The sequence below is a fragment of the Corvus cornix genome, chromosome 2 (genome assembly GCF_000738735.6).
Source record: "Corvus cornix cornix isolate S_Up_H32 chromosome 2, ASM73873v5, whole genome shotgun sequence".
Taxonomy (NCBI): Eukaryota; Metazoa; Chordata; class Aves; order Passeriformes; family Corvidae; genus Corvus; species Corvus cornix.
The window spans coordinates 33689229-33716037 of NC_046333.1; the positions used below are offsets into that span (position 1 = coordinate 33689229).

Here is a 26809-nt window from a genome sequence, read left to right on the forward strand (position 1 = left end):
CGGCGGCGGCGGCGCCGGAGGGGACCCGCGCCCGCCTCGGCGCCGGGTCCATGCGGGGAGATGGCGGCGGGCCGGGCGCTGGCCGCGCTCCTGGCCGCGCTCCTGGCCGCCTCCGCGCAGCTGGTCCCGCGGGAAGGTAGGGGACAGGGACAGGGATGGGCCGGATCCCCCCTACCCCGGCTCGGTTCCCCCTACCCCCGGCTCGGTTCCCCATCACCCCCAGCCCGGTTCCCCATCACCCCCAGCCCGGGCTCAGTTGCCCATCCCCTCCCCACCGCGCCCGAGGGGCTGCCCGGGCCGGGGGGACCCGCCCGGCGTGCGGCTGAGCCCGGACTCGCCTTAGTTGGCGGCACCGTAGGCGGGAGACTGGTGACTCTGCCTTTATCCCCGTGTCCTGCTGCTGATTTAATGACTATTAGTTATTGAAAAGAGGCAGGGGTGGTGGTGCGGATGGGATAGAATCGCATCCGTAATGTTTGTGCGGTGGGACATTTCAGTTTCAGCGCTTCTCCTCCGAACGCTCTCTTTTCTTTCTCTTTAAAAATGCTAACAAGATAAATTTGATCTTTACATGCTCTCTTGGTGGGGTATTGGATATGCAAGTAACTTTACAAAGTCCTTTTCGCTGGAAGCCAGAGGGGCAGCTGAATTCTCTGTAAAGGGCAGAAGCTCCTAGGACTGTGTACTGTGTGAGATTGTGCAGTTGCCTGAGCTTTTCAGCAAAGAGAATATTATTTATGTAGAGCAATGGGTGAACTGTAGATGCAGGGAAATGGAAAGGTTTATATACCCATCTGAGTCAGATGGTTTAATGCTCACTACCAGCTCTGCATCTCTTGAAATCCCTGGATGTTTGTTGCAATCCCCCTGTATCTAACCCTAAGTTCGACCCCAAAAGAATTCCAGCTATGGACACAGGGACAGTGTGTGGTGTTTTCTCAATTTCCAAAGCTGCTTGATTGCAAAAAATGCCCATCCTCAAGACTAAACAGTCTGTTTCACTGCTATCAGTAGTCCTGTTAAAGGCTCTTGAAGTATGAGTCCTTATGTACAAAATAACTGGTGAGTTATTTGCAGTGACTATGAATTACTTAAAGAGTCTGATGTGAAATTTGTGCCTTTTTAATATTTCTATTACCTTTAACTACACTTCTACTGAAGTGGGGCTCAGGCCGTTACTATTATAAACAATGCACTCTAAATGTTTCCTGTGAAATTGGGCAGCCCTGAGGTTTGAGTTTCAAGCTGTGTAGTATTTTAAATAAAATATTTGCATTTAATGTATTGCCTCTGAGTTGAGTGAATAAAAGCAATTTGCCTCTTTAAGTCTCTTCAAAGGAAAAAGAAAGGATATTATGCTGTGGTTAATTGTGTTTTGTTTTCAGAGTAAACAAAAGTTTAAAACCTTAGATGGGTCAGCACTAGAAGCAGAGAAGGTAGACTGTCCAAGGATCTTAGCTTAATCTGGAGGAACTTGGGAGAGAGAGAGCTCACCAACCACTGGCCTTTCCCTTTGGTAAATCCTGAAGTAGATCTTTAAAGCAAAGTTAGTAAGAGTGAAGTTGCACAAAACACCACTGATAGACACAGTGGTTTGCTGCCACTGATGGTGGCCCCTCTTCCTACGTCCTTCAGTCCCTTCCTTTCCAGCTGCATGCTTCTGCCTTCTGGTCTGTCTCCTGCACAAGCACCACCACTCCTGCGTGCCAGGTCCTGTGTCATCCTCTCAAACTCTCTAACGTGGTGCCTCCTCCTCTTTGTGAACCCCCAGTTCCCCAAAAAAGGTGGCTCAGTCTCAGCCATACTGGCAGCATGGGTTGGCAGGCTGAAGGTTGTGATGATGTGAGTGGGACAGGAGAGGGAAATGGTGCCTTCCCGGGTTCGTTGGCACGTGAGATCTGGTGTGTCCTTCCTTCCAGCGGGAGTTGCTGTTGTTATTGCACAACCAAAACTGTTGGAACATTTCCCTGAGCAAAGGTTTGTCCCGAAAGCCCAAGAAAGCTCAGGTTAAGATTTTCCTCTGCACTCCTATGTAGTTTGTAATTTTTAAGGAGTTCTTGTTGCCCTGGTGCTGATGTTGGTACTGGCTCTGCTGTTGCTGTGTTTTGGCTGCCTCCCTTTCCTTGGTTGCAGCTTCCTCCCTTTCAGCAGGGCTGGGTTTAGCCTGGGTGTGCACATGGGGTTTGTATGAGGTACATGTGCCTCGTCTTGGGGAGTCGTGATGCCCTGGTGGGATGGCTACAAATTTTGGTGTGCCTGTCTCTAAAGCTGTCTCTTGTCATCCTTGATGAAGTTCCTTCTCCTCTCTCCCTCCACCCTCTCCCTCCACCCTTTCCCAGCAGGAACAGTATTACAGTGATGTTCCTGTAGGAAGGTGTAGGTCAAGCGTGGCTGGTCACATTGTCCTCAGAGGAGCTTGTGGGTTTTCTTGAGATGCAACTTAATGCGTAAAGTAAATTATCAAATGAAAGATTGGTTCTAACTTATAGCTGGAAAACTACAGAAAGAAGTATTTGGTGTGATAGCTGTGCACAGACGTGGGAGTGTGAACAGAGTATTGCTTATCTGACCTTTGAAAATGTGTTTTCCAACTGAAAATGTTTCTTTGAGGCACTAATAATGAAGTTAATCAGACTTTTATGCTGTCTTTGAAACATAAACAAATGTTTCAGGTTTAAAGTATCCTTATAAATGTGATAAAATCTGCATATACATTCTGGGCTTTGTCTTTAAAATGTCATTGTTATAATAAGTGAGTTTAGAGATAGTGCCATGTTGATTCTTGCTCTACCCTCCAGTTACCTTTTTCTTGGCAACTGACTGATTTGAGTCACACGTCAGTCTTAACATGTAAAGCTGCTTCATTTAATAAAATAAAAAACCCTAAGCTGTTAGCAGGGTCTTTCTGCTGCTCTGACAGAATATAAATAACTGCCCTGTTTGTTCTCCTCTGAAAGTCAGTGGAAACTGGATTATTTCCATTCTGAATCATTCGATTGAGACCTCTCCTTTTAAGACTACAACAACGTATATGTGTTGAAACTTTTTTTTTTTTGCTTGCCTCATGCCATTATCAGTCTGGAGTGCTAACTTCTTACTCTCTAGAAACTAATGTGTTTATAGTAAATTATTTATAGTGTGTCCCAGTTCTGGTACTACTGCCTTAAATTCTCCACCAGAAAATACCCTTAATTTTTTTTCCCCCCACAGTTCCAGAACTTTGTGTGTTTGAGATGCTTGGTTTTAAGAGGTGAGCCTTGTCTGTGTATATTTTTTGTTCATCTATAAGTCTGAAGGGATGTAGAGGTAATGTGAAGGCCTGAGTGGGTGCGTGAGGAGGTGGGAACATGAAAATATTTGAGGATTAATACACTGAGCTGACGTTATTGTCCACAGCAGCACAAATGACCACCAATTTGAGTGCCCCCTCAACTAGAGATCCTCAGCAAGGTTGCGATCTCTGGAGCTGTGTGAATGAAGTTTCTCCAAGAGCTGTACTTTTGGTCCTGGGCTTACTCATACGCTGAACTGGAAACACGAACAAATAGCAGCCCTTTGGCTACAAAGTGGCCCAGGAGAGAAGAAATGGGATGTGGTGAGCCAGCTCCTGAGCCTGGCTCCTTAGGTAGCTGGCGTCTTTTTTGTGCCTGGGGTTGTCATTTGGTGCGGTGGCTCATCAGCCAAACAATAATTAGGGGAAAACGTGCTGAAAAGGATTACTTTTTGGCACTGGCTCAAGGCAAAAGACTAGTCAAGGGAGAGACAAGGTGAGAGAATTGGAGTCTGCTGAATCTCATGTCCAGAGTAGCACCATGGACCTGTGACATGGACGAAATTTTGTTAGCTAGAAAGTTGTCCTCCTCTCATTTTTATTACAATTCTGTGTGTTGTCCTGCTATACTGCAATGAGTTTCTAGATACAAATCAGGGCTTGCTCTATGAAATAAGGGAAAAACCTTTCCCCTGCCTGATGTCAGATATCATTTGGGTCACTTGTGCTCAGGCTTGTTAATTGTTTATAGGAAATATCTATAAATAATGTTGGAATAGAAGAAAAAGTAGGAGAAAAATTACTGAAAAATAATCTGACCTCTTGAAATACGTAATAGCAGCTGCGGTATTTACATAAGTAAATGTTTCTGGGGTTTGGTTTATTAACATAGCCCTTATCACCCAGCTTAATTGATATTTATACAGGCATATGTTAAATTAAAAGCTTTGTGATCCACAGCTGCCAACCCCTCAGTCTTAGGCAGAGGCTGAACAGCTCTGCACTTAGTGCATTCCAGAAATATTTCAAATATGAAATAGCATGAGGAGCCATCCTGTGCTGAGAGCAAAGTCAAGATACTTTTGGCTTTACCTGTGTTAACTAAAGCTATGGGTGACAGGAGCATGGTGTGTTTGCAGATTAGTGTAGATCATGGCTGAGTAGCTCCTTTTTGTTCTTCACCAGTTTCTCTGTATTGATCACATTCTCATTTGCTTTTTGTAGTTGCTGATGGCAAAACATGACCTTTTTCAGGTCCTGGGCAGTGAGAGATGAATGGTAGAGAAGAGCAGTGAATGTGTGTGGAGTGGTACCCCTTTGTGTTGTGGCCAGGGCGGGATCAGTGGTGGTGCTGGGTTGTTCCTGGGGCTGTGAGGGAAGCAGGGGCTGCTCACCACTGCCATCAGTGGGCTGTGCCGCTGAGCTGAGCAGTAGTTCTCTTACAGCAGCCAAGCCCTCCTGCTCTCTTCTGGGTGCTCCCTGGAGGTCTTCCTTTGGATGTTTTCTGGTTTTGGTGTCCTTGGAAGGGCTCCTAGAAAGACTCAGCTGCAGCAAAGCGTGTCAGGCTAGAGGATATGGGGAAAATGGCCTTGGATGCCAGTTTTGATCTAAATGAGCTCTTTTTTGGGCTACTCTTGTAAGCTTCTGTTAAAATATTTTTTTAAATCTGCACCTTTAGTAATTTCTGTAATTTATAAACCTTTGCACAATTGGGGGAAAGAGTAAAGACGTCACTTTAACACAAAGCACTTCCACCAGTTTCTGGGACAGCATCCAACTCACTGATGCTGCTCAGGTGTCTCTATCAAGCCTCAGCTCTGGAGAGGACAACACACCCACTGCAGCACGGGTTGGCTTGTTGGAACCAAACCATTAACCAGTTCCTGAAGAGCAGCTGCTGACTTTTGGTGCTCTCTTAGTAGGATTCAGCCAACAGAGCCGGGTCACCATCCCTTGATTCATAAAATTCGAATCTCTTGCAGATGTTACTGTACAGTTTCTTCTTGCTTCACATCTGCTTGTGCCACCAGGGCGTGAAGGAAAGGACGTGGGCTGGGCTGTGCTTAGTAAATTGTTGGCTGCTGGTTTTTATGTTAGAGCAACATCTTGAGTTTCTGTATTGGCTGGTGACAGAGGTGAGGATTTGCTGCCTGCAGCAGGGCCTGCCTGGTGTGGATGATATTGATGTGGCCTCCTGGAAGACCTTCAGCTGAAGAATTGTGCCATAGTGTCTAGTAGATATGCATTTCAGGTATGTTAGTAATATCTAGTCTGCCTGTGAGTGTAGATTTTTTAATCTATCTCCTGTACAGGGGACAAGGTCTCTACTTTGCCTGTTCTATTGGACAACTTTTAACAACCATCCACAAGGGTGCAAGGAGGCAGCCTGCTTTGAGCTGTGCCTTTTGATTTCTTGGGGAACAAAGTGAGTGTGGTTACTTGATGTTGGATCAAACTCTTATTTTGGGAGGTACAATAATGCTGGCATTTTGGAGTTGGCTTTGGCTTTTCTGAGTCTCTGGCTGTGAGACATTAGCATAAGGAGAGAGCCAGCTTTGAGGAGTGGAAAGGGATGATCTGGAGTTTCTCAGAAGTGAGAGACGGCAGGATGTTTAGCGTGGGAGGGATCCCTGATTGCGAAATGTGTTTTTACACCTTTGTTAACCAGAGCCAAGACCGAAGAGCTGCTCAGACATGCTCCGAGATGTTGTCCTCTTGCTGGCTTAAATCAAGGTAGGGATAAAAACTGTGCAAGCAAACACCCCTTTGATCAAGGGAGGCTCTTGCTGGGACCTGTGTGGTGTCAGTGTTCCTCGAGCCAGTGTGACATTTTCTCATCAAGCCGTGCAGACCCATGTGTTGAACATTCTGTATGTTGTATGTAAGCTGGTGATCAGCTCATACACGGTGTTTGATGAGCTCTCCATCTCACCTCTACAGAAGCAGCAGCACTTCATATCTGTAAAATAATAGTTAAGAAAAGGCAGCTCAGAGTCAACACTTTTTCCCACTTGTGGTGAAAAAAGCTTCTTTTAAAAAAAATCTATTACACGAGTTATATGAGTGTCTTAATTATCTTTCAAAAAGGTTCTAGAGAAAGGGGTAGAAGTACAGAAATGTATAGTTGTTCGGGGCTTTTCCCCCAGTTGTTTTAAATCTGAAGGGACTTTATTCCTGTTACAAATTAATGAATTAACAACTTTTGAGTGAGCAGCCTTGTTGGCCTGGGGTGCTGACAGATCTTCTCTGGTGAATTGTGCTGGAATAGCTTGTAACATCACTATGCCAGTAGTGTCTGCCCTTCCTGATGAGGAGAGAAATGTGTGACATCCCGCCTGCTTTGCATCCCCATCCTGGCTATCAGTTTAAACAATCAGTGAAGATTAGGGGGCAGTACTGTGATGGCTGAGGAATGGGTATTCTCCTCCAGGTGCCCTCTCAAGGTGTGTTTACCACTGGCATAATAGCAATTGGCAGCATCTATTTGTAAGAGTTTACAAGCTTTGCAGATTTTATCACTGTAATTTTCTGGGTGATTGCCTTAAAGCAATCCTTTCACAAAATATGGACCTCATATCCCAGGCAAATGTGGTGGTGGAAGACAGGTCCAAATATGAGGAGATAATCATGTAATGTAGATAATAGTTTACCTTTTAAATGTAAACAGAAAACCTGGTTGGTGTACAAAGTCAAACAGAATTTCAGCAGCTTGCAGCTGAAGAGGAAAGGTTGGCTGCAGTTTGTGATGGTGCTTGTGATCCCCTTTTTGCTGCTCGTTGCACTGTTCAGGAGGTGAGAGGAGTCCAGGTGTGTGGGTCCCTGACTAACTTTGCTAAGGGCTTGAAGAATGTGAAGGCAGTCACCTGGATTACATTGCAGGTGAGACTGGAGGATTGAATGATGCTTGGGCAATTGGGTGCTGCAGCTGAACTGGAGAGTTGGACTCAAATTGTGAAAGAAGTTGTTAATAACACAGGTGCAAAACAACTGAGTTGGCAAAGCAGGGAGATGTTTACTCTCAAATATTTTTTGACGTGTTTTTGGCCAATTTGAGTGAACTGTGCAGTGAATTGTGTTGGAGGTGATGCACCACCACACTGAGTTACTGTGTTGTACCCCTTGCTTCCCACCCCCTTGCCATGACTCTTGCAGCAGATTATGTGTAGTGGAATAACCTCAGCAGGCTCTGAATGTACCTGCAGGTCAGCATCCCTGCAAGGGCTTGCAGGAGGCAGTGAGCCTGCAGGAGAGCCTGCCCAGCTGAAGAGGCACACAGCATCCCTGTGCCATCCTTGTTCCAAGCTGGTGGCACGATACACTGCAGGGAACGAGCCTGTTTTCTGAAGAGGTGTGTTGGTTATGTGGGTTCAGATCCCCCTGGGGCAGAACAGGGGTTTGGATACAGGTATTTCCTAATCGGAGGAAGTGCTGCTGCTACTCGTCTTGCACAGCAGCCCGGCTCCTCCAGCTCATGAATGGGGTCTGAGTCAGCTCCATCCAACTGGGTTTCGGTAAAAGTGGCTGTCATGGAACAAGCCCGTGATTTAACCGGAATGAACAAACCAACAGTTTGTGTACATAATTCTGGGATAAATTAACATCTGGGATTTTGCTGTGTGTTTTGTTTTCTTGGTCTGTCTGGGGCTTTTTTGATTGTTTTAATCCATCCAGTCAAGTCATGTGAAACAATCCATAGATCTTTATGGGTAAATTACTGCAATAAAATGCAGCTGTCAAGCCGAAACTGGTTGGACTCTGTTCTAGCTCCTGCTTTGTGTAGCAAGGCATTTTACCTAGCCATAAAAATTGCTGTTCTGCCAAGTCCTTTGCTTGTGCATACTTACACACACTCTCTGTGGGTGCCACTGCCCTGACTGCTCGCCAGCTGTCTTCTACATTGCACCCCCTCTTGTACAGGAAAAATGTCCTTTTGGCATTTATATGTACATGTTACAATAACTATGAGATTGTCAGATGCAAACACTGTGAATAAATTTAGGCTCAACTCTCTGGAGTCATCGAACTTGTTTTACACTATGCAGTTTGCTTCTAACCCCAGTGGGAGAGCTCTGAGCAGTAACATAGAAGTTTGGAAATATCGTACTGTTGAGAAAAAGCTGTGCTTGTGCAGAGAGGGGCATTACTCTAGTGATAGAGGGATGCTGTGATGACACGACTCTCATGAAGGCACGTTCTGAAATGAGGATGAGCAGTAGAAAAATCCAGTTGTGGAAGGGAGGGTGCAGATTGAGATAAGGGCAATTGATGAAATATCCAAGGGAAGCTGCAAAACTGTAATTGCTTAGAGGAAGAAAGAATAGGGTGAGATCAGCTGTCTGCATCAGCTGTGAACCAGCTCGGGACTGGAGGCTTTACCTCCAACTGAACGATATCATTGTTGTATAGACAATGAGATGAGATGCAGCTTGGCAATGCTTCCTCTTGTTGGTTTGGATATCCTGTGTGTCATCCCTGTGCGGCAGCAATAAGGCATAGGAATTGCTTCTTTTCAAGACGTGTGTCCGGTTACTGGTAATCCCAATAAAAAGGCATGCAGTGCGAGTCATAGACAAAGACAGAGTAGTGTGAATCATGAGTAGACTCACTCGTCTTCATAAAAGCTCTCCAATAAAGGTGCTCTTTAAGTAGTCTCTCTATCGTGCTGCTCATGTGTGGCTGTAGTTTGGAGGGTTTTAGCCATTTGTTCATTTATTTTTTAGTAACTTTGGGATCACTGGATATACTTTCTGCATGATTCTATTATTCTGCTTTTCCTATTAGATTTGATAGTCTAATGCAGCTTAGCACACCCCTAGCAGCTGGCTGCTGTTGGCATTACAGCACCGTGCTCTTATTTCTTGGCCAAAATTATTTTCTGTGGATTTTCATCTGTGCAAGCTGTTTGTTTATGTGCTAAAGGTGTCTGTTCTCCTGAGGGCTTCTAGCAGGCAACTTTGCTGGCCTAATTTGGTATAGATCTGCATCATTGTTGGCTACTGCTGTGATGATGTATTGATCATTGAAAACATTTCTGTGATTTTGGGCAGGTCCTATTTAGGAAAGCTGAGGAATGGGACAAATCTATGCTGGAAAACTATATTGAGCTGACAAATATCTTATATTCTTGCAGAGGGATCAAGTGAAGAACGATTATATGGTCATGAAGGCAGCAGGAGGAGGGGGAAGGAGGGAAAAAAAGTCCAGGCAGCAGAATTTGGGTCTTTCCAGGGTTGGGGAAGATGATACTTTGTTTTGACCCTTGTAGGAATGCTTTGCTTATTTCAAAATGTTGAAAATTTCTGTTCCTTGGTTTCAGCTCAGGGTGTGTATTCGTTTTGATTTAAAACTAGTCATGTGCTTAAAACTATGCTTAAACTTAATCTTCATGACTAAAAATTAGAGCCATGTGCCAGCATGTGGTGCAGGAGTGCTGGCTGTTGGTGGTCCTGGACCCTGTCCTGCCAGGTTTGCCATATGGCTCTGCTGTCCCAGGGATGGGGAAAGGAACAGTGATAAGTGTTTGACCAGAGAGTTAGGAACAGACTTTTTAGTAATATTTGTAAACTTACAAGATGACTATGACAGTTACCATGTGCAAGAAAGAAGTCTCTTTTGTCCATAGTTATTAATTATTTGGTTTATGCTGTTAACGCTTCATAGCTGGGTGACTTAAACATCGGCAAAATGATGACCATCATGGTCAAAGGTATTTTGTGCACTTAGTGTTATAAATAAAGACCCCAAGAGAACCCAAAAAGAATCCAGTAGTATGGGAAATAAAACTCTGGACTAGGTTGGAAGTAGTTGTTTCACTTTCTCTTCCGGAGACTGCTTCCTCCTGAAGAATGAGGAAGAGCAGCACTGACTGCTTGCTTGGCTTTACTCTCTTCCCCACCCCATGGACATTGCCCCTGCAATTGTCCCCTGTGTGTTTTGAAGGTCATTGTACAGGCAGCTCCCAGGCTACACCATCATCTTTTTTATTTCCTCGGGAAAAGCCACTGCAAAAGCATTTCTAAGGCAGAAACCCAGGTGTAAAGTGTGCCAGCCATTGGAAGAGGCAGGAGAATTCAGTGTAGGCTCTCAGGTCAGAGAACTGTCCCAGCACTGAAAAGCTGTAGGAAAGTTACTCAGTGACCAGGTACTCACTAATGGTATTAGAGGGTTGTGTTTAAAAATATGTGCTGCAATTTGGCAAGCCTTGTGGTGTTTGAGATTTTCATTTAAAACCTTTGATCCTGGAGGCAAATAGGTAAGGCAGTTTCAAGGACTTGCTAAGTCTGTTGACCCCAAGATTGTGTAGAAAAGCTAGAAAGGCTGCAAAAAAGCTCAAGTCCAACAAAACTCAGATAAACACATGATGGGCTCTGTCTTTGAGTACTCTATTCTGCCCTACTTCCCCTAGCAGTTGAATTTTTGATGCCTGGTGTTGGCAAACCTGGAACAGTAACGTTTCCAGTGGCAGGGACGGACCATGCCGACTGCTCAGTCCCCAGGGCTTTTGCAAAGCATTGCAGTGAAAGTCTGGCCCTGCAAAACCGTGAAATTCCTGTAAAAATTAGGTTTTGGAACCTCTCTTCGATAGAACAGATGGTTTTTGTGTGAAATTGAGTCACTAATGCAATAAGCTGCTTTCAGCAGCTGCGATGACTGAGGTTTTGAGCTGGGTGGGTTTTTTTGTTGAGGGTCTCTGGTGTGCTCGTGTGCCATTAGAGGGCTCTGCTGATCAAAGGTTCCCATGGTGTGTTCAGCCCCGCTCCCCACAACCCCACCAGGTGAGTCCCTGCATGTCTGGGCTCTGACCAGCATCCTTATCACCCCTGCATCAGCAGCAGCTGACATGGACCAGACTGGTGCTTGAGGGATGCTGAGCAGTTGGACAGAGCCTGGGGCATCCTGTGGATGTGTGTGAGCCAGCTGCTTTCCTACACCTTCCTGACATGCTGCCTGGTAACTGGAATGGCTTCACGGGCTCCCTCAGGGCGCTGCTCTGCTGGGTTTGCCAGTGTAAATCTTCCTTCATTGAGGTTAATGAGCAAGAGGATTCCCAGCCTGGCATACGGGCAGAGCTTTGTCTTGCAGCCCTGTGTGATGTTCCACTCAAGGAAGAAATGTTTTTGAACCGAACTTGGGGTACCTTTATTTCTAGATCTCTTATGAATTTTTATACGTGTGATTTTTTTTCGTATACACTGATAGCACAAGTGCTGTAGACACTGTGATTCTATCTTCCACACACTGAAATAAGGAAGGGAGAACAGTGAAAACAAGCAGCGGAAAACTTACTGACTGACCTTCTTCAGATTTTCACCTGGGGCTGGGGTATGGTTGACTTCATTGCAAACTTGACTTATTTTGGCTAGGGCTGGGCTCAATATTTGCTAAGCATCCAACTGAAGTTAATAATAGTCATGTTGGATGTCCAGTCAGTGCTCCCTGGTGTCTTATATTGTGTGTATATTTTTAGAAGACAGTCAGGTTTGAGTAATTTTTTTGATAAACTATTTTTTCATGAAGCTCTTTTTTTTTTTTTTTTTGATAAAACAAAAGAGTATTCAACTAGCAGTTTATTCAGTGGCTGCAGTACTTCCTGTGAGAGCTGCTCCTGCATCTGGCAGTACTTGAGGATAGGTTGAAATCTGTGAAGTATTTCCCAAAAGCTGTGAATCAGTGATGGTCGTGTCAGAGATGGAGAGGAGGTGTCCAAGCACACACAGTCTGTTTCAGGCCACCAGATGCCTTCTGTGGTGGTGAGGGGCACTGCACAGGCATCCTGTACCTTCAGGGAATGAGTTGTGAAGGGCAGGGAGGGTGAGAGAGGGCCATGACTGCACATAAAAATATCTGTTGGTATGTGCTTTTGGTATTGCTGGAATACCTCATCTGCCCTGCAGTAATTGTTGAGTGGTACCCAGAGATTCACCTGTTATCATTGTGCTTAAAGTTGAAGCTCGTTTTTTGTTTTGGCTGCTGAATAAACTTCTTGGATTGAGTCATGACTTGATGGGCGCCTTCAGAAATGAAGCAGGCTGTGTGAAAACAGACTGAAAAGAAAAATCACGAGAACAAAAATTTGAAAGAATAGCTGAGCTACTTTTTAAGTGTGAAATAAATGACACTGGTGAGGGTAAACTGGAGCAGAACTGATTCTGCACAAATTCCCTGTATACCTCTCCTGGGCACATGCAGCAACCGTGTTTTTATGTTGTCTGTGCTGGAAGAGAGAAGGTGTTTTCCATTGGTACAACACATGGGGCTCCTGAGAATGTAGATGCTAATATTCCCTTGGACACTGTGGCGTCTGTGGGGCTGTGTGGAGAGCCCGGTGTTATTCATACGTGCTAATAACAAAACACCTCTATTCTACGTATTTTTTCTTTCTTAGCTTCCTTTACGATCTCTCTTCATAAAGTGGACAACACCACAGTTACGATTAAACTGAGACCCGGTGTTTCACCAAGCTGTCGAATTCGCATTAAAAATGTCATCAGGTCTGACCTCAAGATAAAGTCTGGGGAGAATGTGACTTTTACCTTCACCTGTAGTACTCCAGAGAAGTATTTCATCATGGAAATTCAGAAAAATATTGGTAAGATACAGATTTTTAAATTTTTCCCCAGAGGTAATTTTCCTCCAGTAAAACCACATGCTCTTTTTCCTGCTACTGTACTAAGGTATCTCCCATAATCTTAGGTAAGAAGAAATCTCTGAGCACTGATAAAAAAACCTTGAATTACTGCTACTACTATGCAAGCTAAAGAAGTCTGTATTGCAGGTGGCAGAATTAGTGTTGACTTGGCTGTGTTGGAAACAGCTAGATGGCAGTTTGTTGCATCAGTTCCATGCTGCCTTTCGTTTTCCCACAATTTATAAACCCATCAAAGAATCTTTTTACTCCTGTCAAAAGCCTCTGAACACTTATGATAATATATTATGTATTTGATGAACAGCTTGATTGTGTCTATAAGGACAACAGAAACATCGAAGACCTGCACATGTTTCTTTATATTTAATGAATATTATTGAAGTCAAGAAACTGTAAGCTCAGAAGTGTAACTAAAGCTTCTGCTTTGAATGTTATCCTTGGAGTATGTACTCTTTAACGGCATGAACACGTGCTACTTGTCATCTAGATCTCAAACTTCATTGAGTATTCAGTCTTTAGTAACATCTTCATTATTTTTGGGGTGATGTTCAAGGATAATTCTCTTAATGTTTTGGAATTTTATTCATATGATTCATGCAGATAGTAACACTCACTCATATATAGCTCATATATTTGCAAGACATACTTGTGATATTTCTGCTTTTGAGTTGAAGCCTAGATATGGATTGAAGTATATTTATTTTGAGTGTCAATCAATTGTTTGGATTTTTCAGATAAAAGTTTTTTGGGTTCCCCCCAGAATCCTGCAGTGGCAGTTCTTGTTGTTCATCTGGGCACCAAGGGAACAAAAATACAGTTCATGGCAAGCAGTAAGAAATTTAATGATGAATGATTTGCCAGAAACTCTCTGGGGGAGATGGGATAAAATGGATTCTCTAGACCTGTGATTTCCAGCTCACTTGGCACTGCATTTCTCCTTTTTCCCCATTCAGACTCTACCCTATTCACTAAATACCTTCTAAATTCTTCAGCAAACAAGGCGGAATACTAGAGACAATGAATCCCTTCTGTTAGTCAGCCTGACTAAAGCAGGTTTATCCTGTCTATTCTATGGGCTGGGAGTCCTGTTTGGAGACAAGCTGTGACCATGTGACAGGAGTGTCTTTCAGTGCACATAGAAGAAAACTTAAGTGCAACATAAAAGTTGTGATAATAGCAAGGAAGGGGAAGTATCAAACTCCCCATTTAATGGAATGCTTTCCAGAGTGTATCACAGCTCTTCTCTCTCTGCCTTTAGACTGTGTGTCAGGTCCATGTCCCTTTGGAGATGTTCATCTTTACCCACTGGGGCTACCTCGCCTTAACAGGACTTACATCTGGGATGTGAAGGCAAGTACAAAAGCTGGACTTGAGCTAAAATTTTCTACCCCATGGCTAAGACAGATTGAACCAGGAGAGACATGCCCAGACTCCATTAGGTACAACATCAACAGCTGTATTGATAAGGCCACAGTCAACATTGGCACCTTCTGCAGGAATGGCTCCGTGTCTCGTGTCAAGTTGCTGGGAGGAGTTGTCATGTCCCTGCACCTCCCGTGGCACTCACTTCTCACCACCTCAGGCTTCAACATAGCCAACAGGGCTTCCATAAAACGTGAGTACGGAGTACTGAAACTGCCTCCTGCAGATTGCAGCAAAATTTACTTCAACCTTTCTTCACAGTTACCCTTCCAGAATTGGTGCTGCTGTCCCTAACTCCCTTCCACTTCATCTTTTCTGGGAACTACTGTTGTATGATTTTTAGTTTGGTTAGATGGTGCTCTTCTGTAGTCAAAATATCTTAGTTTGGTTGATTGTTAATTATGAAAACGGTTCTGTCTCTGGTTTTGGTGCACATTAATGATTTTAAATCTCTTTAAACTTCCTAAAACTTAAACATACCTGCTTTCTTGGTTTTGTGAGTTTTTGGCTAGATGAGACTAGGTAATATAATTAGAATGAGCCAGAGAGTTTTTTGCTGGTTGCAGTGTGTAGTGTAGTCTTGTTTATTTTTGAAAAAAGCTTCTTTAACTTCTGGAGCCTCAAACCAATGCCTCTCTTCAAGAGAGGAGTGTGGGAGAAGGGAAGCAGTGCATGGGAGGCACATGAGGCTGCTTAAATACATTTATCTGTTTCAACCTGCACAGTAACATAAACTGTTGTGTAATTATCTTCCTAAAACACCTGGAATATTATACAGCAATCAGTGGGTTACTTTGTGATCTCATGACAAATCTTGCTCTGTACTTGAATTCTAGTGTTGTTGCTATCAGTTATAAAAGTAACCTGGTCCAGGCTTGAGCTACTGGAACATGAGTGTTTTGTAATTCCTGGCACTCCTCACAGCTACGCATCATCACTGGAGCCCTAGAGTGGGACCATAATCTCTATGTACCCAACTTTACACTGCCGAGAGTTATCCCAAGATAAAGTGTCTTACACAGCCTGCACAGTTCACATTTGTGTTTTATTGTGCCTATTTGTGGCTCTTTGCTGGTGTGCTTTTGTTAGACTTAGGAGGTTTTTGTAAAGAGAGCTACATGCTGCTATAAAAGCTTGCCTCTTTTGTTTCCCAAAACCCAGTGAAGCAGAAGCAGTTATCAGGTTGAGTGTTTGCTCTTGCAAAGCCAGGCACAGGAATTAGGATCTCGCCTTTCCCGATAATAAAGGCTTGTCTGTCCATGTGCTTGAAAGGCTAACCTGCTAAACTGAAAATGCAGTATTAATATATTCCTTACCTTTGCTGTAATTGAAGACAAAAGAATCAGCTCAAGTATATGTTTTAGTCTTGAGTGTTTTGTAATAACCTAACCTGTAGTTGGAGTGGGTGATCTCACTGTCAAAATGAAAATTCTCTGCTTCTGGAGTGCTGGATATGCCAGTGTGTCTTCAGTAATTGGAATTTGTTTGTTATGTTGTGGTTCCCTCCCTGTTTTAGGGTTGTGCATTATTGAATCCACTTTGAAGGGGGAGTCTTCGATCACTCTGATGTCCCCTAACTACCCGCTGGGCTTTCCAGAAGATGAGCTCATGACGTGGCAGTTTGTGATTCCTTCCAACATGAGAGCAAGCGTGTTCTTCCACAACTACAGCCTCTCCAACTGCGAAAGGAAGGAGGAGAGGGTGGAGTACTACATCCCGGGCTCCCCCAGCAACCCGGAGGTGTTCAAGCTGAGTGACAGCCAGCCTGCCAATATTGCTGGCAGTTTCAACATGTCCCTCCAGGGCTGTGATCAGGATGCCCAGAACCCGGGCATCCTTCGCCTGCTTTTCCAAGTCGTTGTTCAGCTCCCACAGGTTGATGAGAGTAAGTACCTGCCTGCTCCTTTTGTTGCTTTTGCTTACAGATATCTGGACTGAGCACCACCAGGGAGAGAAATACTCTTTTGTCTTTGGTATCTCTCTGAGTTTAAGGAGGTTGCCAAGCAACACTGAGGCCTGTTTTACTGCCCTACCACTGGCCACCAGTACAGCAAGGCAAGCAGCGATGCTGAAATTTGCAATTTGCAATGGAGTATTAAGTGCTGTTGTATTTTTTACACTGTAACTTATAAATGGAGACTCCTTTCCCTTTCCAGCACCTGAATCATGTAATTGAAAGCTGCCTTTAACAGTTTTGCTTTCAGACATAAGACTCAACATTTTAAAGGTCATTCTTAAAATGTGAGCCCAGTTTTCTGCTCCCTACATGAGCAGTTGCACTTAACAAGGTGAAACCCACTGTCATGGTAGGTAGCAAGATCTGTGGCATTAACTGGTGAAACGAGAGATGTAAAATTGTCTCCATATTACTAATGGCATCAATATGCATCTTTCCTTCCTTTCTTCCTTCCTTGGAGTTTTATTTTACTTCCTAGAGAAGGTTGAACAAATGTGAAGAAGTCACATTAACACAAAAGTTGTCAGTAAGGTATTCCAGTAATAATATCCCCTACATATTTGGATGTTCTTCATTCTTTGGATTTCTTTCTCTACACTAAGAAAATAATTGTTTGTTTGTTTGTTTGTTTTCTAGCCCAAAATTCAGATTGGTGTAGCACAATGACTTGTAATACCTGAGCATTTCTCTAAAAACAGAAATAAAAGGCCTGTCTAGGTAATGAGCCATGGAGGTAGTGATTTAGCCTCTGACTTCGCAGCTCTGACCTCAGTTCAAGGTGGAGGTTGATAATCAAGGTTCACTCACTGCAGGAGAGCAGGTGCAGGAAAGTCCACACTTGACTGCCACTGTGTCAGGAGCTACTTAGAGGCTTTCTAAGTAATTTTAGAGAGAATAAGGTTTGAATGGCTTGTGCCCTGAAGTCACATATCCAAAAAGGATCTGTAGCATCTCACTGTTACAATTCTTTGTTCTTTGTCTGTCTAGCCTGGCTCCACTTATGAACAGCAAATCCTCACAGAATTGTTGTTAACAAAGTTGTGTTTGCTTACATTTACTGTGTGTTGCATCTTGGAAGCTAGACAGAATGAAAACATTATATTCAGTTAATCAGCTTTATCTCCCTTCTACTTTGGAAAGCAGAGAGAATTTTAATATATTTATGGCCGGTAGACAAGACGATAATCACCTAAAAAATTAAAAACAGGTTGTCATTCTGTGAATGAAATGCAAGTAATAAACCACTTGGATTTGAGGGACAACAGTGGTTTCTCTAGGGATTTTATAGAATTCCATGATTGATTTTGTAGTTATGTAAGTTCCATCAAAGATTCAAATTCAGCCCTCAGGTTGCCAACTGCAACATTGCTCTTATTAAAAATGCATTGGTATCTGCGTATTCTCAAAGCTTCCCAAACATTTGGGTATTCCACAGCTGTCTGTGGTGCTTGTCATTAAATAAGAAGAAAATACAGCTCTTTCCAGTCACAATAACTTCTTGATCTAACTCTTCCTGTGTTTAGCTGCTGCAGGAAAAAACATTCTGAAAAATGATAACCTTGTGGTAGGGGTCCTAGGTTATGCGCTTGGTTGTGCCAATGGCTTGGATAATTGCATTTGACCACTTGCCTTTTTGTGTGTCTGATTTCCCACACAGGAGAAAGCTATTTTATTCACCTTTTGTGTAGGACTTTGTGTAGGACTCTGTAGCTAAAGCTAAAACCTGAAAATGAAGAGTAGTAATAGAGTATGTGTGTGTATGTGTGTATATAGGTACACTGCTTTTTCCCCCCCTCTCCTTTGTAGAATCATTGAATGGTTTGGGTTGGAAAGAACCTTAAAGTTCATCCAGTTCTAAACTGCCCTGCCATGGGCAGGGACACCTTCCACTAGACCACCTTGCTTTCTTTGACATCAGAGAGAGGTGCCTTATTAACAGCACCAGGATGTTGTGTGGATCCAAAAATCTATCTTTCCACGTGATAGTCAATCTTTATGAACTACACTTGCATTTTTTTCTCTTTCCTTCTATTTTCTCCTTCCAGATGTTCCGAATATTTGCTGTAACAGCTGCTCATATAATGGGGTGAGAAGAGGCAAAGGAGGTTCTGGTTCACACTGTGCTTCTTGCCTGTAATTGCTCTGGGGTGTTTTTATTGCAGATGTCACCCATTTGGTCGACCTGAGCAAGGAGAAGAACATGACTGTGACAATACACTTGGAAGGGTGGCCTAGCCAGATCCCCCTCGTGTCTGAACCCGTATGCCTGATCTGCAAGGATCCTCGCACCTGCGACCGTGTCTTGACTTTAGTCTCTGGTGCTGTCTACAGGATCTCGTTTCTGTGCAAGGACCTGTCCCGCCTGAGGATCACGGCTGAAAAAGGCATAGGTTATTATTACAAAAGTGCCTTAATGCTGGTTCTTAGGGAGTGCTTTTGCATGTTTTTCCCCAGGGGTCAGCCACATCTTCTCCCTCACTTTGGCTTTAAATGGATTGATGTTGGAAATGAGGTGTTGGCCAGCTGGGAGATGGGTACAATGAATCTGGAGGTGACCTTGTTCAGTACATCATTCTACCTTTAAGAACAGAAACTGCGTGGCTGTTCCTAGAAGGGGAGAGGTAGAAGTCACCTAAGAATCTTCTCACTGCAGATTATGGAAACAGAGCCAGAGAGCCATCAATCTGCCCATGAAAATGCAGGAACAAGGTTGCCATCAGGAGTGCATCTTGTGCTGCTTGTGTGTCCCCTTGATGTAGGACTTTCCCAAATGCTTTCAACTAAGGATAGAAAAGAGATTTAAAGTATCCGTACCTTGACTAGTCTGCAACAGTGTCCCAGTCAGCAGGTATATCTTGAGTGAGGGACTTGGAATCTGTTTGTTTCTTTGGTGTCCTGCACCTGTAAAATAAAGCTCTTTAAGTACAAACAGTACACGTTTGGGTAAAGGTTACTAAGAGTGGATATTTTCTTAGGTAGATGCTTATCTGGGTCTGTAATGCAAACCTGACAGTACTCTGTGTGTGCCCAGGTGTTTCCTCTGCAAGAAATACCCAACCCTTGGGATTTTGTTTTTGTTTTTGCAGGCTGTATGGATATTCGTTGGTGTCAGAGGAAGGTCTATTCCCTTTCAGTGCCCAAGGCTATTACCCGATTGCCAATTCAACTGCATAAGTTTATTTGGAAGCTCTTGGCTACTGATCTGATTAATGTAGAAATTACATCTCCGACCTTGAAACTTCGGCAACATGTCCCAGAGCAGAAGTGCAACACAAGCTACAGTTACAGCATTGTTAGTGCCACCCCAGAGACTGAGCTCAATGTTGGTGTATTCTGTCCTGGTGGCTCTATTGAAAAGATTCAGATGAGGAATAATATCACCATATCCTTAAAAACATTTGGTAAAGGATTCATCAATGAGTCTATCCCTCAGGATCTGAAAATGTCTTTTGTGCCACATATTAAAGGTAAGGTAGTGGGGTTTATACTACTTTGTTGTACAGTGATAGATCTCTCAATAGGCTTATTAAAGCACATATGGTTAAACAGAAATTAAGAGTTCAATTCTATAGCAGTGGCTCTAGGACTAGACTCTAGAATCAGTCTTTATCTGAACCAGTGATGTGGTTTATTTCGGGAAGAGAGAAGGAGCTTTGTATTCCAGGTAGTGGATTGTTGATTGTGGGAAATTCTGCAGGTATGTCTGTGTTTATTGTGATAACACTGATGTGGAAAAGGACGATAATTATCAAAACTAAGTTTTCTTGTCTTTTTTGCCTTCACTGCAGATGAGTGCACATTCACTGTGAGTCCAAATCCAAAAGCTAAAGTTTACTTGCAGACTCCCAACTGGCATTATGGTTTACCTCCTTACATTTCCATATCCTGGTTCATCATTGTGCCCAGCAAGCAAACTGCCCGCCTCGGCTTCTCCAAGGACCGCATGGGCATTGCCTGTGAGACGGGCCGTGCCTACATCAACATAAAGGAGGAGACTCCGGGAGCAGAGGAGACAGTGCGCCGCGAGGACGAGCTCCTGCCTCAGCCCCGAAATATGCATCACAACTTCTGGGTGAACATCTCCAACTGTAAACCTGTGGATAAGACACAGCTGACCTTGCAGTTCTGGGTGACTTTTGCTGACAAGCAGATAGGTGAGTCCTGTAATGTCATGGTGGTTTGTGTTCTGCTTGTATCCTTGCTTGCCCTTGGGGTAACAGTAGTGGATGGTGGTCCTCCTTAGATGTGGGTAGTTTGTGAGTTTCCTGCCTTTGAAAACGTCTGTCCCTCAAAAACTCCTGAGAGTTTCAGCTGGGTACTTCTAGGAGCTGGGGAGCAAGGAGGGGTTTTAATGTGGTATGGTTTTTTGGGAGTGGGAGGTGTGTTTCCGAGTTTTCTTTCAGTAACACAAGCAATTGCAGGGATCGGGGTAATAAGACTAGATTTCATTTTTTAAAAAGTTTTAATTTAGATTTTTTAATTGGAGATAACAGACAGAATGTATAATAAGATCAAGTGATGTTTTTCCCTTCCAGGGTCACAGACCTGGTGAACAACTTGGGATTTGATTATGCAAACTTATTCATCCAAGTAGTCCTCACTTTATGTTAGCAGTTCAATCAGTCTCATTGTTCACATGAGCAAGAAATCCTCCCTAGGACAGATCTGACCATTTAATGGAGATTGGGCCCTGACTGCTAGCAGCAAATTCTGCATTCTTGTTCTCTTTCATCTCCTTGAAACATAAACAGTTTTTTAAAAAAAAAGATGAGGGGGCATTTTTAGGCTAGGCTTTGCTTATGTAAATTTGCTTCACATTTGCACTTTCTAATTTTTTGATCTTTTTTCCCCCATTTTTTTAATGTATACTTCTTTTAAAGCATGAAGCATTTTTCTTTGCTCACGCATAGACTTTCCTAATCAATTTTATGACTCCTAGATAACCCCAGGTCAACACAACCTGTGCATTTCAGAGGAAAGGATGGTTTTGAGGGGAAGATGTGGAAATGTTACTATTTCTTCTTTTGAGTCTTTCTCTGTTTCTTTCTGTGGTTTCATCTCTTCCTTGCCTATTCAGCCAGAGATCTGTGAGGTGCTGTGGGTAAGTTTAGCAGTGCATGAACTGTATCAAATTCTTTGAGGTGGGTTGGTTCGTTGATTTGGTTATGCTCCACTGCCAGTAGTGAGAATTTGCTGTTGCTTGGCCTCCAACCTCTTGGAAATGGCTTGGCTTGTCCTGTGGCGAGCATGGTTTGGGAACTCCTGCTCTGCAGGCAGCTGCTATGCTTAGAAGCTCTTGACGGGTTCAAACCCAGACAGATTTCAGGAGAAAGCTGGGTGTTCTTTCTTCTGCTCAGTGTCCTTGTTCCTTGTCTGTTTGCAGACCTTGGAATCATACTTGCTGTGGTGGCCGGCGCTGGAGTTCTCACAGCGATTGGACTGACTGTGTGCTGTGTTAGGAAGAAGTAAGTTCATAATTCAGGATGTGTAACTTAGCAGTTCAAGAAGGCTTTTTGGGAGAACTGCTGGGCCCTCTGTTTCACAGGTTGATACAGATCCCTTGAACCAGGGTCTAAAGTATGAGGTCTGTAGTGTGACCCCCAGGAATGCTTCTTTATTCTAAACTGACTGACTTTAAGAACACAGCAGTCACATTACTTCAACCTGCAGAGCAGTGCTTACCTTGGCCTTAAGTGCAGGCTTTTGGCTGTACTGTGAATCAGGTGTTGGTTGGACCTCCTCAGCAGTCCCTGCCACATGAAATCCCAGTGAATGTGGCCGGTGCGTGCGTGGCATTCTACTCAGGTCTTTGTTCAAACAAGCTGTGAGCTCACACAGATACACTAATTCTTTCATCCACACAGCCTCCAGCAGCTCCTGGAGTCCGCACATCAAGTTGGAGCATTTTTCTCTGAGATGAGCCCTTGGGGAGAGAAATGGGTTTTGCAAAGCTTATGTGCAAAACATAAAAACATAAAAATAAAAAATTATGTTTTTACTCATACAAGCAGAATCGGAAGTCACTGATAGCCTGGGCTCTCTGATACATGTATGCTCAGTGCTGCCAAGGTGGTTGGGTCCTGAAGCTGTAGAGCTGGAAAGAATTTATGCAATATGGTGACTTGTGCAGTTAGGGGCACATTTTCCTGCCACACAGGAAAGACTTTACAAATAAAGGCTTAAAAGTCTTCAGTTCAGCCTTTGCTCTTTCCAATTTAGGGACAGTCACTCAGGAAAGCATAACGAGAAAAGTTCATTTGACTTTCATTTTGACCCACTATCTTGTCTTCAGTAACACTCAGCCTTGTTTTTGTGAGGATCTAATGGTCTCTGGGTCTTATTAATGCCAGTGGATGTTGTGGGACTCGGTACAGTGCACAGCCAGGATCCCAGTGCTTGGGAGACCATTGGAGTTAATCTTGCAAACTTCAGGATCAGCAGAGCAACAGTTGGTAACCAAATAATGTGAAGTTATTTTCTGCTCTGTTGAAAAAGCATGTCTAGTCTCAAGAGTTATTTTTCCCCAAATTGTGAGCAAAGCCTTTAATCCAGGTAGGCTGCCTGACACTGTGTGGCTGGGATGAGTGAACAGAAGCTGTTGTTATTGAGTTCCAGCACACCAGACGTGTTGTTTTTGACCTGTTAACAATTTCAACTCTGTAACAGGAAGAAGAAAACCCAGAATCCCATGGTGGGAGTGTACAATGCTAATGTGAATACCCAGATGCCTGGAAAAAAAGGCTTATTTGGGAAAGGGAGGCAAAACAATGAGTCTCATGTCTATGCAGTTATTGATGATGCTGTGGTCTATGGACACTTGCTGAAGGAGTCCAATGGCTCAGTCGCTCCAGAAGTTGATGTGTACCGGCCTTTTGATGGACCCATTGGTAGCTTGCCGCCTTCTCCACCTCCATTCTCCTTCAGAAAAGACATTAAACGCTCTTCTAACACCGAGGAGGAGCCTCCACCCCTGACGGACACAGACCAAGACACTTACACATTTGCTCATCAGAAATCAGGGCAATCAAAGGACAGTGGAGATGCCAATGAAAAGGATAAGGGAGATACAAATGTGCCCTTGCTGGAGAATAAGGAACAGGATGGTTTAGTGGAGTAATTTTATGCCAGGTATAGCAGTTTCCTGTGGAAACACAGGTGTAAGGACAGTGGCCTAGGAGAAAAACATACTGAAGAGGAATGTTATTTTTAAATACATTTTTATGTTGTTTTGTTTCGTGTGTGTGTTTTCAGTTGTTTTTTGTCTTGTTGTTTTTTTTGTTTTTTTTTTAACTTCAGCTGTTGATAGCTTTCAGTTTTACAGTGAACACCTAGCAAACTCAATACCAGTCAGGACTCTCCAGGACTGGTTGTGAAACAGGTGCCAAAGGTATGCTTCTGCTTTTTACTTTAAAGGCATCAGGAAAAGTTAATTCCTAACCACCAGCTTAAAACTGTGGCCATTGATAGTGGGGAGAGTATTCTGTCCAGTATTTCCTCCTCTCACAAGCCATTATTTGTCTGAGTGTTGGTTGGAGACTCCTAGAAGATGCAGACTGCATCACTGTCTCAAGGCAGCTCCAGGTTGCACATGGCTCAGCCATCTGCTAATATCTGACCAAAGGTGGGGACACTGTGCTTTCCATCACTTGCAGCTTGAAAACCCATCATATTTAGCATGCCAGTGGCTATGTGAGTGTAGTGAAAGACCAAGAATGCTGCCTAGAAGAGCTCCGTGCCTGTAAATCAGTGTGATCACTTGAGCTTGGGCTCTTCTCCTTCAGAAGATAAGTTATGGGTTTTCTCTAATTTTTGACTGATGTTCTATTTGGATTGCACCATGTGAGCTTACACCAAAGACTATTTTCTTTGCTCTTTTACAAAAACAGTTTCAAAAGTCTAAACCAATTTGTGCTTCTGTTCAGGTGCCTGTGATATTCACATTTTACTAATACCTTGCACTTTTGGTTCAAGTGAGAGTAAGGATTCAGTAAAGAAATAATGATGTGGTCGTTCAGCTGTTAACTAGTGCTTTTCACTTCACCTGTTACATAAGGTTTAAAATACAGGGTAAAAAAAATTGTTTCCAGTAGTTGGTGTCTCTTAAATGTGAAGAATGAACCCATAAGAAAAGCCTAGATGTTTTAAATTTTTTTTGTGTATCAGTCTGAATTTAGCAACCATGTTGTTATGATGGTGGGGACAGTTCTTGACTTCTGGCAGAACTTACACTTCAGTTGTCTAGCTGCCCCTGAAAGGCATCTCTTGAAATCTGGGGAATAAAAGGTCTCATTTTAAGTGCTGTAGTTAGCATGCCCCCCAGTTTCTGTGCCTTTTACAACACGAGGGTCAGATCCTTGTGGCTATATGAATGAAGTTTCCTTTTATATACAAACATCTGTCTTGTCCAGGTGTACAGTTTACTGAGGATGTTTGCAATTTTGTGTGCAGCGCTAGACTCAATGATTGGAGAATTTATCTCCAAATATCTTATGGTGACTGTTTCTTGCCTAGAGATACACAGAGGTTACATGAAACATTTAGACAAGTGTTGCATGCAGTAATGTTAAACATATAATAATATTTTAAATGAAACTGTCTTTATTAGAAACCTTACTGTTTACATTCCATAAAAATGTGGATTTCTTCCTGTATTAAATATGCTGGCATTGCTCACTGACTATTTAGTTGTTCAAGTGTTTGTATTTAACAGTGTGTACCATAATACTGCTTGGACCACTAGAAGATTCAGTAAAAAGTCATACCTGACACAGTTTGCTGTAGTATATATCAAAACACATGCCAGCTAAAAGTGCCTTTTAGTTGTTCCAGGTATCTTCCTGCTCATTTTTATCACATTCAGTACAGAAACGTGTATTCCTCGACCTCTGGCTACTCACTGGGATCACATAATTCAAAGTGTACTGGGTCATTTTGATGTCATTTGAGAACTTGAAAAGATTTCTGCAATACTGGTATCAGTTTTTCTCAGGTAACTGAATTGCCAAAACCATTTTCTGTCGGCGTAGTCCAGTTGTGCATTTGTCTGGGCAACATTCCTCAGTTCTGTTTTATTGAAAAGTAGTATGTCTGTAAAAGAAATTCAAGGCTTTCTCATCCCTCCAGCTCAATTTCTGCAGTTCCTTAGATGAAATTTTTAGTTTATGTTCCTTCTAACCAACTGAGGAAAACATAATGGAGGTTGGGCTTTTGTTCACCTCTTGATCCTTGAGAATATGATTCTTGTTGACTGATACTTTTATGTATTCTATTTTAACTCAGCTTTCCGTGTGGCAATATAAACCTTAGTTTACAGATGTCTTCAGTCTGAGGCTGACTTTCACTGTGCTTATTTGGTATGTTTAAAGAAAGAGTTCAAGCACAGATTTCAGTTTGCTTTACAGTAAGAGAAAGTTGTGACTTAATTTTTTCTTTTTTTTAAGAAATAACTAAATTATAATGCTACTTCCAACTGGACTAACTAATGTATCTCCTGTGTGTGAACTCAGGCTGAACTATTTTGATGTCTGCCTGTTGGTGGCTATGCCATCACCCTAGACGATAGAAAGGGGTTTCTAGGGAACCTGGTTTCCTGGGATAATAAACTGCTATCTGTGCATGTCCTTATTCTTGCATAGCCAGTGATATGCTGTTAATGACTGTTTTTAAAGATGTGTTCAGATCATTGAGGAGAAGGGTTGTAAAATATTTCTGGATTTCATATAAAAATAAACAGTTCATCGGCTTCTCAGTAGGATCAAGATGTTTGTAATTTATTCATGCCCAACTGACAGATACAATTGAATTCAAAATTAATTTCTTTTCAGGGACAATAGCACATTTTATGAACAGTCCTTCCGCCCAGCAGTGACCCTTATGAAAATGTGTGAAGCCCATTTTGTTCCAAATAAAAGTTCATGGACTCAATACATACTGATTGCTCTTTTGGTTTTTATTATTTATTAATTTATTTATTTTGGGGCAAGTTTCATGCACATAGAAAATTATGTTTGCAACCCTTACTACCAAGGATCCCAGTAATTGCTGGGGATGGGTCCTAGGTTTAATTAATGAGATCTCCTCTTGGAAGGCGTGGGAAGTGCAGCAAGAATTGCCCTGTCTCTAGGCCCTCTCCAAAACTGCCACTTAATACAAATGTAAATGCAAGTGCTTATCATTTGTATCTTTACTACAATTGTGCCATCCTGGAGTAATTCCTTGGCAGTGGTTTTATCTAAAAATGAAAATTTCTAAGTCTAATTAGCCATTAATTGAAAGGTGGGGGTCCATAGGAGGACAGCAGTTGCAGAACTCCTGGCCCAAATGTAATTTGCTTTTGAAAAGCAAAGAGAAGTTCAGGGTTTTGTTGCCCAAACCGGCAAAGCTGAAAAGATACCTCCTGCTTCTTGGGCTTGAATTTGTAAGGTTTGGACAATCCTTAGCTATCAAAATACTCAGTAATTTCTTTATTTTTAAGCATGTTTGCGAATAGTCTAGTTAAATTTCCAGACAGATC

At 42.9% G+C, this 26809-nt stretch overlaps 1 protein-coding gene across 1 annotated transcript; it reads left to right on the forward strand.

Annotated features, from left to right (window-relative positions):
- CDCP1 (CUB domain containing protein 1) lies at positions 1-26224 on the forward strand. The gene is made up of 9 exons (XM_039549507.1): positions 1-136; positions 12657-12860; positions 14176-14532; positions 15856-16224; positions 18459-18686; positions 19383-19763; positions 20085-20450; positions 21680-21761; positions 22963-26224. The coding sequence occupies exons 1-9, from the start codon at positions 61-63 to the stop codon at positions 23411-23413; spliced, it is 2514 nt and encodes an 837-aa protein (XP_039405441.1). The 5' UTR covers positions 1-60; the 3' UTR covers positions 23414-26224.
- The last annotated feature ends 585 nt before the right edge of the window (positions 26225-26809 follow it).

Coding starts and splice junctions, on each gene's coding strand:
- CDCP1 (XM_039549507.1), top strand. CDS start 61: ATGGCGGCGGGCCGGGCGCTGGCCGCGCTCCTGGCCGCGCTCCTGGCC. Junction 19,764..20,084: donor TTTTGTGCCACATATTAAAG/GTAAGGTAGTGG, acceptor CCTTCACTGCAG/ATGAGTGCACATTCACTGTG. Junction 21,762..22,962: donor GTGTGCTGTGTTAGGAAGAA/GTAAGTTCATAA, acceptor ACTCTGTAACAG/GAAGAAGAAAACCCAGAATC.